The sequence below is a fragment of the Stegodyphus dumicola genome, chromosome X1 (genome assembly GCF_044657685.1).
Source record: "Stegodyphus dumicola isolate Sdum_Otavi_A_Nest chromosome X1, ASM4465768v1".
Taxonomy (NCBI): domain Eukaryota; kingdom Metazoa; phylum Arthropoda; class Arachnida; order Araneae; family Eresidae; genus Stegodyphus; species Stegodyphus dumicola.
The window spans coordinates 204,785,581-204,800,067 of record NC_140780.1 but is presented as its reverse complement, the minus strand read 5'-3'; the positions used below and the strand labels follow the sequence as shown (position 1 = coordinate 204,800,067).

The 14,487-nt window shown below is 31.6% G+C and overlaps 1 protein-coding gene across 4 annotated transcripts in view; it reads right to left on the bottom strand.

Annotated features, from left to right (window-relative positions):
* LOC118185632 (endoplasmic reticulum junction formation protein lunapark-like) overlaps positions 1-10,052 on the bottom strand; it is a 68,460-nt gene extending 58,408 nt beyond the window's left edge. The window contains exons 1-2 of one of the 4 annotated variants that reach the window (XM_085808125.1): positions 9,576-10,048; positions 5,145-5,264 (exon numbers count right to left, since the gene is read on the bottom strand). Coding sequence is in view for 2 of the 4 variants with exons in the window: in XM_085808122.1 (XP_085664248.1) it covers positions 5,145-5,186; positions 9,576-9,623 (90 nt within the window). In the remaining 2 variants the exon portion in view is untranslated. The other 3 variants (XM_085808122.1, XM_085808124.1, XM_085808123.1) reach the window with 3 other exon arrangements.
* Positions 10,053-14,487: the final 4,435 nt, after the last annotated feature.

Sequence of the window (14,487 nt, the reverse complement as noted above, 5' to 3'; positions counted from 1 at the left end):
GGTGCTCATTTTGTGATTTCAAAAGGGAAGATGTGGATATACTTTAATAATTGGGATAGATTATGCTACGCTAAACGATATGACAGACTTTATCACGTAAAACCATTTAGATATGCAACAGGTAAAAGGGAAGATGGTTACGGTACAGAAATTGGAAAGTTAAATAAAGTAGACGATGCAATGCTATGGCATCGGAGATTTAGCCACGTAAATTTTGATTATATTAAGAAAACTAGTAAGAATCAAAGTGTGAAAGGGTTACCAGAAATTGAAAAATCAATAGAGAGGTGTAAATCGTGTATTATTGCTAAATCTAGTAGAATAACTTTTAAATCTGTTCCGAAGAGATCGGATAAACCATTGCGGTTGGTTTATTTAGACGTTTGTGGCCCACTACCAGTTCCATCTAAGGGTGGGAGTAAATATTTTCTTGCTATTGTAGATGACTATAGTAGATTAGTAACAGTGTATTGTATGAAAAATAAAAACGAATCGTTCTACAACTTTAAGAATTATCATAGGCAAATGGAAAGACTGACGAATAGAAAATTAATAAGTATACGCACCGATAATGGTGGGGAATTCTGTAACAGGCAATTCGAAGGGTACTTAGCCAAAAATGGAATTAGTGTTGAACGCACGAATGCGTACACCCCAGAAGAGAACGGTGTGTGTGAACGTTTTAACCGAATGGCATTAGACGCAGTTAAAGCTATGCTTAATGATGGTAAAATGGAAAAAGAATGGTGGGCAGAAGCTCTTGGCTGTTTCGTACATACGTGGAACAGAGTATGTCATAAAAGCAACCGAACCCCTTATGAAATGTTCCTAAATAGAAAACCCAGTGTTGTTTATTTTAAGGTATTTGGTTGTAAAGCCTATGTTGGCGTGCCAAAACAGATTAGGAATAAATTAGAAATGAGGTGCAAAGAAGGAATCATGGTAGGATATGCGAAGGAAACTAGGGGTTATAGGATATGGCTGCCAGAAGAATGCAAATTAATAGAAACCTGTAATGTGAAGTTCGATGAAAAACTGTATGCAGCAATTGGCATCCTGGAACAGAAATCAAAACCTAAATTTAAAAGACTAGAAAAATCTGAGCTATTAGCAGAATCAGATGAAGAACAGGAAATTTCTAGAGAAGAAATAAAGTTGTCAGATGACAAATCTACTCTGAAAGAAGTATCAGACTTAAACTGGCAAAGAAAAGCAGTTTAAAGGCCAGATGGAACACGTACAGACATATATTATTATGTAGAGGGAACAGACACACGTTTTAGATCCTATAATGATATTGAAAAGTATTGTGAGGCAAGAAATATTAAATATGAAAAAGATAAGTTCGATTTTAGTGGAAAAAATGAATACTCGGGGAAAGTTAATTTCGTAGAACAAGAGACTAGCTCTGTGTCTGAAGAGGCAAATTCCGTAGAAATAGTTATCCCACAAAATTTTAAAGAAGCACGAAAATCAGTAAATGCCGAAGAATAGAATAAGGCAATGAAAGAAGAAATCGATACAATAAAGAAAAGAAAGGTTTGGGAATTAGTCGAAAAGCCAGAAAATAAAACTATGATAGGAAACAAATGGGTCTATACGCTAAAAAGAAATTAAAAGAATCAAGTGGTTAGATACAAAGCACGCTCAGTAGCACAGAGATTCAGGCAGAAAAGAGGTGAAGATTTTGATGATGTTTACAGTCCTGTAGTAAATTTTTCAATCATAAGAATATTTTTCACTATACTGGTATATTTATATGGATGGACTAATTGTCAGTTAGATGTAAAGAACGCATATTTATACGCAAACCTAAATGAGAAAATATATATAACCCAACCAGAGGGATTTATCGAAGAGAAAAATAAAGTGTGTTTATTACACAAGGCCATTTACGGTCTACATCAAAGCGGCCGTGAATGGTTTTGTGAATTTGAAAGTACTTTAGAAAATCTACATTTTAAGAAAATACAATGGTGTAATTGTGTTTATAAGGGTTCAAATGTAATTCTCTTGTTATATGTAGATGATATTGTGATTTTTAGTAAAGATCAATATAGTATAGATAAAGTAATTTCACAGCTGAGTAAGTTTTTTGATCTTAAAGTATTAGGCAAAACTAAAACGTTACTTGGAATTGAATTCTTAGAGAATGAGAATGGGATTTTTATACATCAGCTGAAATATATCGAAGAAATTTTTGAAAAATTTAAACATTTCCAGATACCAATAACTTCACTTCCCATAGCTAAGGGCACTATTCTTACAAAATTAGATTGTCCATCTACAAGTGCAGAAGTTGCGGAAATGCATACATTACCCTTTAGAAATCTGTTAGGATGTTTAGTTTTTGTAGCTAACAGGACAAGGCCTGATATTACATATGCAGTGAATATCTTATCACAATTTCAGGAGAATCCTGGAATTGGGCATTGGGAAGCATTGTTGAAATTGCTTGGTTATCTCAATAGTACTAAATTATATAAGTTAAACTTATCGAAGATTAAACATCTAAATTTATACTGTTATTCAGATGCTGATTATGCAAGTAATAGAGATGACCGCGTGTCCATGGGAGGATTTATATTATATTTAGATGAAGTACCGATAATCTGGAAAACTGTTAAACAAAAATGTGTAAGTTTATCAACCACGGAAGCGGAGTTTATCGCCTTATCTGAAGCAGCGAAGGAATTAATGTGGACGAAAAATGTCTTACAAAATGAAATTTTAAAGTTTAATTTAAGAGAGTGTAAATTATTTTGTGATAACAAGTCTGCCATTGATTTTTCTAGATCGCCAATAGAAAATCGCCGAACCAAGCACATAGACGTAAAATATCACTTTGTTAGAAGACTAGTAAATGATGGAGTGTTTGACCTTGAATTTATCACCAGTAAATTAAATACTTCCAACTTATTTACAAAAGCAGCAACTGCTGGTTATTTAAGAAAGTTTTGTTTAGATGTTTTCAGTGTTTAAAGACAATAAGTGTTTTCGTATAATAGAATTGAACTATGAACTTCTGTGAAAGTTTTGTTTTTGTCTTTGCATGGGTAAAAGAGGGCCGTTTGTTGGCTTTAGTTTTCCACATGCAAATTTTGATCGGAGGTCGATCGGCGGTAAGCTAACGCGGTTGCCGCCGATTGGCCGATGACGTCAAGATTGGCGAGTTGGCCGAGTATAATATATATGTAAGCCGGTATCGGCGAAGGTTCTTGTTCTTGTTCTTGTTCTTTTGTGTGATTAATTATCAGTTAGCATTATGCTAGTTTGCTTTCAATCAAATGATTTTAAATGTAAAGGCTACAGTGTTAGCTCTTTTATTTTATTTACAGAATAAAGCATGAATTTTATTTAGTTTAGTCTTAGCTTTATTTAAGGAAAGCAAAATATGCTTTGCCTTTATCACCACTGCCAACAGCCCCCCCCCCCCCCCCCGCGCAGAGCAGCGTGAAATTGATAAACATATTTTGGGATGATTAGAGAATCAAAGGATATGCCTTTATCTATTTTTTGCAGCAATTTCACTTTTTATTTGATGGACATTGGAACATGCTTTTGCTTTGTAGATCCTTTGGTAGCTCCAGAATCGGAAATTCTTTTTGACATAATCGAAAGTTCAAGCTTACTTCTATAAAATTTCTCTAACAGTCTGCAAAAAAATAATAAGCCAGATCCAATTAGAAGATTAAGGAACAACGCAATCTGCAACATTAACTGAAATAGATAATTAGATAATTTTAGCTTAGCTTATACCGTCCGTTATACATTAAAACGTGCATGTGTAAATGTATTATGCACATGCGTTAACGCATTATGCGTTGATGCATGTGCAGAAAGTTTGTAGCTTTGAGGTCCGGATTACAGATCATTCCAGATTATGGACGTCCATATTAAAGACTTTTGACTGTATTAAATATATAAGTCTAAAATTTAAAAAAATCTTTATCAGTCATAAAATTCTCAAACTCCAGACATTTTTGCGATCCCAGACATCACTAAGAGACCAACGCTGTCCAGGCTAATCTTGGATGTATGGTAAGCCTATACATATTTAACTTTGATAATTATCCAACTAGACAAAGAATGTTATTTTCTTTTAAACTTCTGCTGAGGCAATTTTTGCAAGTTTGGTGACACCTCCACCAAATTATGCAGTTGACAGTTTTCATGATCAGATATGAGGTTTAACTTTCACATGTTTAAGATATAAGTTAGCTTTTGTGTCTGAAATACATTTCTTGTTTTCAAATGTAGGCTTTTGATATTTAAGATGATAACAAATAAGATGACTGTTTTTATAATTTTAGACCAGAAATTATTTCTTTAACTAATTTAGCTTTTCTACTATGAATTGCACATTTTTTATATGCTCAATATTCAGAATTTTTACACAGCTTGCATTCAGGCATTTTCTGAACTTGTTGGAGAGCCGTGCTTTGTTGTACTTCCTATTATAAAAGTGTTTTAAATGACACAAATATTCATCATTCACTTCATGATAATTAACCCTTCAAGCATTACGGGTTTAGCCCTTTGAAATTTTAAAGCTACGCTGCCCAGTCGGTATAATGGTTAGTGATCCTGACTGCTGTAGCGATGGCCCGGGATCAAATCCCAAAGAAGGTATGGTTGTAACTCTCCGCCCCTTCATAGAAGTTGCCTTTTATGAAGAGCACCACTTCCAGTACAAGATTGATGGCTATTAAATAAAGCACCAGCCATTTAAAGAAAAATTTTAATTTCCTCAAAATGTTATAAGTGGTACTTTCTCGATTATCATCAAAAAACGACCTACAAGTACCTTGATTCCCTTTCTTCCCATACATACACAACATGAAATCGGATAATCAAAAGCAGGCGTGTACTGAATAAGAAAGCCACCCTTCTATACAGAATTTTTTGTCCATAATGCTGACAGGGTTAAATGGTTATATAAAAAATATGCTGAATTTACTAAGTAATTAAAAATTAATTAATCAGCAAATTTAACTGATATATATCCAACTTAACTAAACTAGAGGCATACATTAAAATCAGTAATTTTTCTGAAGTATGATACTGTAAGTTAAGACAACAAATAAGTATTAAAAAGAATAAATAATGATTAAAAAAATTAAGTGAACTAACTTTTTACTTACATTATTAATTATTTCAAGTTCCTTTTTATACACATCAGGACTCTGAAAAAGATAAATTTCTAAGAATGATGTTTTTTTCAAGTGAGAAACTATTTGATAGCTGCTGTTGTTTCACAAGTGCTGGAAATGAAAGACAGAGGACTAGTGTACAACTGATCAAAAATTAAAATAATTTTAAAAATTTGAATACAACTAATAAACATAAATTCTCTTTGAAAAGAAGTTTCATTCAATAGTTTTAGAAAAGAACACTTCTGAAGATACGATCTCTACTTTAAAAAAATATCAATTTGAAGTTCCCTCCTTAATCCACAAACAGAAACTATAAGAAAACAGAACTTTGTATTCTGATGATATTTATAAATTTGCTGAATATTTTTATTTATTTTATTCAGAAATATCAATAACACAATATTCACAATATGGAAATATTTACCACTTTTAAAAGTTCTTTTTAGAATAAAAGCTATCCTTACTGAAGTTCTGACACAAGCAAAACACAGCATATAAACATACAATTAATTTATACAAGCATAGGCGGCATAGACAGCTACCAAGGATACTAATTTCTGGAAGGCATTGCGTAACTTTAAAAAAAAAAGACTACTTAAACAAGTATTTCACTTTAAATTATACATGTTTTTTTTATAAAGAGCTGTACTGACATAGGGCATTGAAAATGCTGAAATTTGGCTTACCTGACATGCAGTAACAAAAGCTTTAAAAAAAACAGTGTATAAAATTTGCTTCATTATTAAATACAGTAAGCTATCAGTTAAGCATCAATTTTCAGTGACTTCAGCCACACATATAGCAAAATAATATAATTTGATTTTGGTTAATGCATCATGGTTTGAAAATCATCTCCTACTTATGCATTATGAAAATTATCACTAACCGTTTTGGTTGATCTTTACAATATGGTAACTGGTAGTTTGGCGACATTTTGGAGGCGATAAAGGTTACTACCTGGGACTTTGGTAATAATGTGAGCAGTACTCAGTTCCGATTACGCATTATTTTGTGTGAGGGAAATGAGAGATCATGGGATATGTCATGTGATATTAATGGACGAATTACGGTTCTTTAATCGGGAAAAAATCTGGAAATTTTGTATTTGGTTTATTCTGTGTTGTGTGAAACAGTGTTCGTAAATTTTTGGATCCCATGGCCGTAACTAAAGAAAAGTTTATCGGACACGTAATCAAGATTTTGAAGAAGATGAGATAAGTTGGTATTTTTAATTATTTGAGGACATTATTTTTATGCATTGTTCTAAATGTAAGGTGGAAGTAAAGGAATTTGGTATTATTGGGAAAATTGTTATTAGCAATGATTTAGTTTAAAGTAATTAGGATTGTAAGGTAATTTTTATTAATTTAATGTATGTGCTCATTTATATTTTAAGTAGTGTTTTTGAATTTAATTATATTTTAATTAAATGATAGTTATTTTGTGAATTTTATGTTTGTAGAAATTTGGTATACGTTTAAGTTGAAGTAAACGTGCATGGAAATAATTTAAATATTTGATACTAAGTATTTGTAATGCTTGCGGTATGAATTCATTGGTGACGTGTATAATGTAATAGATGATTAAGAGGTAAAAGTTTTTGGATATTTTATTTATTTTATATGTGGAAATGTTCCTATTTGGAAAGGGTAAATACTTTTTCGCGATCAGGTAATTTCATATATGTTCTTTTTACCGGGTTTAAAGATTGAGAAAATTGTCATGTATTTTCGTGAAATTTTTCTAATTTATGAGAAAAAAGCAGTGTACATGGATATAGTGAAGAGTGTGCGCAATGCCATTTTTGTGCAATTCTGGGATGTTTTTTTAAGTAAAAATAAGTCGGCGTGTACATGGTTTATGTGTATGTGTTATTTTGAAAAACGCGTAAGGAGTATGGTATTGTGCACTTTTTCCCAATTTTGCAGTGAATATTTGTCATGATTAAGCAGTTTTGTTAGATAAAATTTCTAGCATAAGTGTAATTCGGCTAGTAGATTGTTGGAAGAAGTGTTCAGTAGATAAAAAGAAAAGAAACATATCTTTACTTTGTGAAGACAAAATGGCGGCGGGAAAAAAAAATAGAGGGTAGCTGTAGGAGAGTTGGTCGCCAAATTTTCGCCAAAAAAATGCCAAGTTACCATAATGTAAAGATGTAAAGTGTAGAACCACTGTTTTTGCTAACATACCTTCCACACTAACCACAGCTTTCCAAATGAAATCTTCCGAGTTCGTTTTAAGTTACAGCTTCGTAACAATACAAGATGCAAGAAATATAGTAAAAACTGCAAGTAGCAATTTTTTTTGTATGCTGTTATGTGAAAAAGTTTAATTCTGAGAAACAAACAAACAAAAAAAAAAAAAAAAAAGATTATTCCTATTTAGAAGAAGATAATTTTGATAGCTTATACTGATTTTTGCATCTGTTAATAAAAAAAATTTAAAAAAATCACTGTTTCTTTTTCTCAAAATACATTCAGTTCTTTTTAATATCACTCAGAAATAAAATCTGAATTTCAACAAATTATGAGCATTCAAGTTGGCAGGGAATTCCCGCATACAAAGTGTAACATTTTTATGTGCAAATTAGTAACAATGATTAAAAAAATTAAATGTTCAAAGATTGATAAAATTGGATGGTGGAGGTGGAACTTGTGCAAAATTTTGCATTAATACTTTATAACTTTAAACATTACTAAATTAAATTATTAATACTTCATAAAAGTATTAATCTTGATGGGGAGGGTGCAAAAAAGGATACATAATAAAAGGTATTTATGCATATGATTTATTTTATCTTATTAAGTGTATCATTTGACAAGTTAATGATGAAACATTATGGTAACAGGTGATAATTTGAAAAACTTGATGCAGGGAAAGTGTAGAACCGCCCACTGCTTGGCACGTTTTTAAGAATTGCACATACTCGATATCCATGTACACATCGACCTATTTTAACTTTTAAAAAATCCCTGAATTGCAGAAAAATGCCCTTGCGCACTCCCTTGACTTTATCCATGTACACATCGACCTATTTTTACTTAAAACGTGAAAAAAAATTGACAAAAATCCAATTCCTCTTACTCTTGTAAAAAGCGCCAAACAAATGTGATTAAAATAAGTGGACGATTCTGCACTTTAGCCATTGATACATTTCAAATTCAATTTTTGTGGATTCTATATTACATACGGAAAGAAAATTAGGGAAAGGCTCTCATGATTAATTTATTTTCTTTTGATTATTTAAATTTTTCAGAAATGGATTATTTTTAAACAATGTAACTATATCATGTAATGAATAACCAGGCTTTCACTTGTACATGATTTCAATAAACTCTCAACATTCTGAAACAAGATGCAAAAGCTTTCTCCGTAATAATGAACAGGAAATATACTGCATAAAATCTTCAAATATGCATAACTACAAAAGTACACTAGTCTATTTTTTAATAAGAATTAAGTGAAATGTTATTAATGGTTATTGTCAAATTTAACTACTCTTTGTTATCAAAATACAGAAAGCTGCCAAAACAGATGTTCTCAAATCACCTGCGCTCAGGAGTTTCAATTTTTAAATTAACAGAACTGATTAGTGCATGTATCTTGGCATATACAAAAAATTACACCTTCATATCAGATGGCAAGATGAAAGTGATAACATCTATAAATAAAGCACACCTTAACTAAATATATAAGAAAATAATATAAGATGTAACCACGAGTAAAGGCAACAGTAATGAGTCTGAACAAGATCAACTAATTTTTAATATGAAGGGAGGTTGTTTTGTTTTTGCAACTGCTGAACTTTTAAGCAACACTGAACAGTTTTATCAACTTGGCCACCAAAGGGCACCAGTCATGATCGAGGGGGGATATTAAATGACAGTGAGAAGAGGCAGATTTGTTTTAATGTTATCAATATTAAAATTAGTTTCAAATAAATATACACTAAATAACGTGACGCTAAAGGCTATATAACATGAATGATTAACATAATGCAAAATAAAACAAACTAATTACGATTTGGAGTGGGAAGATTTATAGTAATATGCTAACATATTAAGTTTTTTCACAATCATCACCAACTGCAAAAACAAATAAGCTATCTGATGCACATTATTTTTTTTTTTAATTCCTGTGACACATTTCCACTGATGTTGCGAATACAACGAATTTACTATTTCATAAGACCATAAAATGGAACATAACACATCTGGCCAAGAAACACTAAACAGATTTCGATTACTAACTTTTGATTCTTACTGCAATGCACTTACGTAAAGAAACGCCGTCACTTGTAAATTAAAGTTGCATTTCTAACGTATACTATTTGCTATTGTTTACCTTAATAGATGCCACATTTTAATACACAAACCACACTGAAAAATAACATGTAACAAATTAGCAAGGCATACACACCTTTCTAAAATTTAAGAGTTGAGCAATCCGAGAGATGTTTATACCCATAAGGTAGTAACAAAGAACATAGCCGATGTTTAGGCATCAATTACGTACGAAAACAGCATACGACCGATAAGGAAAAATATTCAGTATGTCATAGCAAAGAGGAAGCTTCAAGTTTTGACACAAACCTGTCACACACAAACATGCGATCGAAAACAACTTCCCGCATAACAAAACTGAAAGCACTTGATGATGAAAACACTAGTATATTCTCGTTAACGGGTGCGGAGTACATTTTAGTCTAGTTCTCAACCACGGGTGAATACCCCACTACGGAGGCACTATTTCACAGCTTCAGGGGGAGGGGAATCGTGGAATGCGTCAATCTTTCATTTATCGATTACGTATTTAGTTATACTTTATGAATATAATCCATTACGGCAACAGCTTTAGTATTAGTCCTTTTTGGCGACTTTTGGAAGCGATAAATGAAAAATTATGATAACCCAGTTATTGATGATTACCCTGAATACTGAGCTAAAACACATGTCGCCATTTCTGTCCACGTAAATTTAACGAATTTGATAGGTATCAGAGCTTTATAAATTGCAAGTTTTTTTAAGTTACTTTTGTCTTAGGAAAGAACAATATAAATATAAAACGTTTAAATATCATTTTTAAAAAAGCCAAAATTTTATAGTCAAGACTGGTGCTTTTAATATTACATCAATGATTCTTAACACTTTTCTAAATGTCAACTCTGCATATTATACACTCCACTCTCCCCTCCCCCCAAAACAACAGGTTTTTAGTAGAATGAGGTAAACTCGTGGTGTTTTCTTTGCTAAGAAACCACATACAAATTTAGACTTCTTACATGTTTCTTAAAATGGGCCATGATCAAAATTACCATGGTCTAAAAAATACTCTTTTTGCTTCATTTCTTAAATTAGAACTATAGGGATGTGTACGTGTGTGAATTCATAGAGTAAAATCAGGTTTTCATTATGCCTTTTATAACATTTTTATAATTTGTCTGATTATAAAAAATATAATGTTGCCTAGATTATGGAATATGCTGCTCATAATTTACAGTTCTCAAATTTTGTAAATTAAATACATAAATGAAAAACTTTCATTGAGTATCATTACTTTTATTAATAGTATGTTAACATAAATGTTGACCTTTTATTTTAAATTTTATGCAAATTTTGTACATTACTTAGACATTTAATCTAACAGAAATCTGAATTTTTTTGTATTAAAAGTAAGAGTACAATTTATATATATGAAAATTTGACTACATGGGAAGCACTTAAATGCAGTCAAAAGTCGTTAATTCGGACACCCATAATCCGGACCTCAAAGCTACAAACTTTCTGCGCAAGCGTCGCGTTGACGCATGCGCGTAAGACCTTTATGGCTGCGAATATGCTTGTGCGCGTGCGCAAAATACGTTTGCGAATGCGCGTTTAATGTATAACGGACGGTATAAGCTAAGCTAACATTATCTAATTCAGTTAATGTTGCAGATTGCGACGTTCCTTAATCTTCGAATTGGATTCGGCTTATTATTTTTTGCAGACTGTTAGAGCAATTTTATAAAAGTAAGCTTAAACTTTCGATTATGTCAAATAGAATTTCTGATATATATTTACTAATATGTGAAGGATCTACAAAGCGAAAGTATGTTTCGAAGTCCATTAAACAAAAAGTGGAATTGCTCTAAAAAAATGGATAAAGGCATATCCTTTGTTTATCTAAATTTTAACGTTTGTTTATCTAAACTTTGTTTATCTTTAACGCCGCGGAGCGCAATGAATTGGAAGTTGATCTGTCAGCACTATCCTTATCTTCAGGGCAGATGTTTTTATTTTATTTGGCTTATAATTCCTTACTAAATGTAGTATTTCATCTCGATGTACTCCGTCTTTGATATGATTTAAATCAAATTCTTCGTCATTATAATTCGCTTCCGATAGCGAAGAAAGTGACAGAGGTTATTGAAAACGAAAAAATTTCGATTGACAAATTAGTCGGTATTCTCGACACAGCAATTATGGGACTTGAACAGCGGAACTTTGTAACTAAACAAGAAATTATGTCTGTTTATAGAATTAAAGCGAATGTATTATCACATAAAAAACGAAACAACTTACATTGAAAGAAATGTTTAATAAAGTAAACAAATAAATATTAAACTTTTTTTTTGTAAATTTTGATACCCTTTAGATCATAATTGTTCTTTATTTCATAAATTACGGTTTCATATTTTTAATTTTATAATTTCTGCATGCCATCTTACCAGATTTAAACTGATGATCTATAATCCGGAAAAATCGATAATCCGGAATCGCCGAAGTCCCGACAAGTCCGGATTAACGACTTTTGACTGTACTGATTTCAATGTCTTTGAATGTAATTCTTATAAAGTTTAGATATATTCTTTGTAATCATATAGTGTAACTAAACTTTAGGTAGACATAATGCAAATTATTGCTACGTCCAAAATAATAAATGAATCATGAGAATGATGTAAAAGATCCTTTTTTAAAACTACTAAATAAGAACAGAAGGCAGACTTTGTGCTTACGACTCAGCCAATCACTTGTGGCAAGATAACTTATGATAACAATTAAGTTCAAATGTAAAATTTAAATTCAAATAAACTAGTAGTCATAGGCTACACAAATCAGCTTAATGTGAAGTCGGCTCAAAACTTAAGCGGCGTGGAATTCAACTATTGACAATTATAATGCAAGATTGAAGACTACAAATCTTATCTTATCTGGCAAACTAGTAACATGGCCTCGAAAGGCAAAACACGCTTCGTTTTACAAACTGAAATCCACACTTGCATTGTGGTAGGAAAACGGATGGGGGAAGTGACAGTAAAGATCCCAAACGTACTCTGGTTACAAAGTAAACCTTACAACAAAAATAAGATTTATTTTCTAAGAAATCAATTAATTTCATGTGTTAAGACACTTCACTCAACTGCTGTTGGAAAAACTGTTCCAGAATGAGAAAAGTGAGGTAACTACAAATATTATTATCACAGCTTTAAACCATTGCTGTGTAAAGCTTTCATATAAAAATTATGTGGATAGCTACAGCAGTGTAAAGCATAGAAAAATAAAAACTAACATTACTTTTCAAAATAATTTTATTTCACTCATAATTAAAAACATTCTTTTTTTTCTTTATTTCTTTTATTCTAGATAATTTTTGTTGCTCTATAGTTATTGTAAAAGGGAAAATAAAATATAGGGATTTGCATTTTAAAAGAGAGAACAATATTTATGAATAGATAATAAATATATATGCAGGCTAGCAGAGGAAGGATGCCTTCGAAAAAGACTTTTTAAGAAACACTGGCTCAGATTCATCTTACATGTAAGGAAAACCACAACCCCCCTCCCCGTATAGCCAGCTTGAACTACCAGTGCTCAATGGCTTATCACTTCACCACTTGTGGAGTCCAAAGACTGAATCTTTCATAGAAATCATGAGTTACAACAACTGTTACTGTGTATTATTACCATTGGTACAAAATTTACTCGTTATGATAATTTAATTTTAGCTTTTAACTTGTAATCATAAATTAGTTGTAAGAAATTGAGTGATTACAAAACACAAACTTCTTAATATTATTATTACCATTTACATAATTAAAGTCATAAAAAGTATTTCTAAAACTGGTACAAAATTGACTTGTTATGATAGTTTAATTCGATTAACTTCAACTTGAAATATTTTTTTAGTTACATTTAATAATAGAATCTAAGAAACTAAAGTAACATATACTACCTTTAAAATCCATTTATTAACCATAAATTACTTGTAATAAATTGTGTGATACAAAAACACCACACTTCTTCATAATATTATTACCATTTACATAATTTTATTAATAGAAAGTATTTCTAACACGTACAAAATTTACTTATTACGATAATTTAATTCGACTTACTTCAACTTGAAGCATTTTTTTATTTACTTTTAATAACAGAATCTAAGAAACTAAAGTAACATTTACTAATCTTGTAAATTTCATTATGCATAACATGATTACTCATAACATATGGCAGTGTTTCAGGAATTTATATTAGCAGTACTAACTGTTCAAAATTAGAGAAAGACTTTTTTGCAGTATTCTAATAATGAGCTTATTTTTTAGGATTTTTATTTGGTCTAGATGGATTTTTCTTTATCGAGTTTTGTTGACGATCCGCCATTTTTTTTCGATCGTCAAAGCCGGGTCTGCCTTGGCAACAAACGTTTGTAGCGAAATCAAAAAGTCGCTAAAAGGACTAATACTAAAGCTGTTTCTATACTATTCAAGTTTTGGTATTCATTGGACCGGATGTCCCCATGCCTTACGTGATCTCCTAGGCTTTTTGTCGTTTAATTTATAAAACAAGTTTAAAACTAATATAAATGTAAATGAATTTATATATGTATTTTTCGACTTAGGGAGCAAGGAGGCAAGGAGGGGTGGGATGAACTAGCGTGCATGGAGGTAAAAAGGTCGAGAACCATCGTTTTTTTAGTCTTATGAGTCAGGAAATATCTTATTATTTATTGTGCATATTTTCACTATTACCCCTATTTTGTAAGGGAAAAATCATGTTGTGATAGTTTATTTTATATATTTTGCTGCATCCTCTATACTTTAAGATGCTGGAGTTTCCTCCTGAACTACCATTCGGATGTCTCCATGCCTTACGTGACCTGGCGTCTCCTACTGAAGCATTCGAGCACCTGCTAGCAACTATATTTCATGACAGCCGGCAAAAGCTAGACTTTCTGGCTACGCGCGGCGAACAGTGGTAAACGCAACGGTTTTTTAGTCACTTTATCGGGGGAGGCCGTAGTAGAATTATCTGTATCTGTAGCATTAATCACCAAATTCGGCACTAATTTT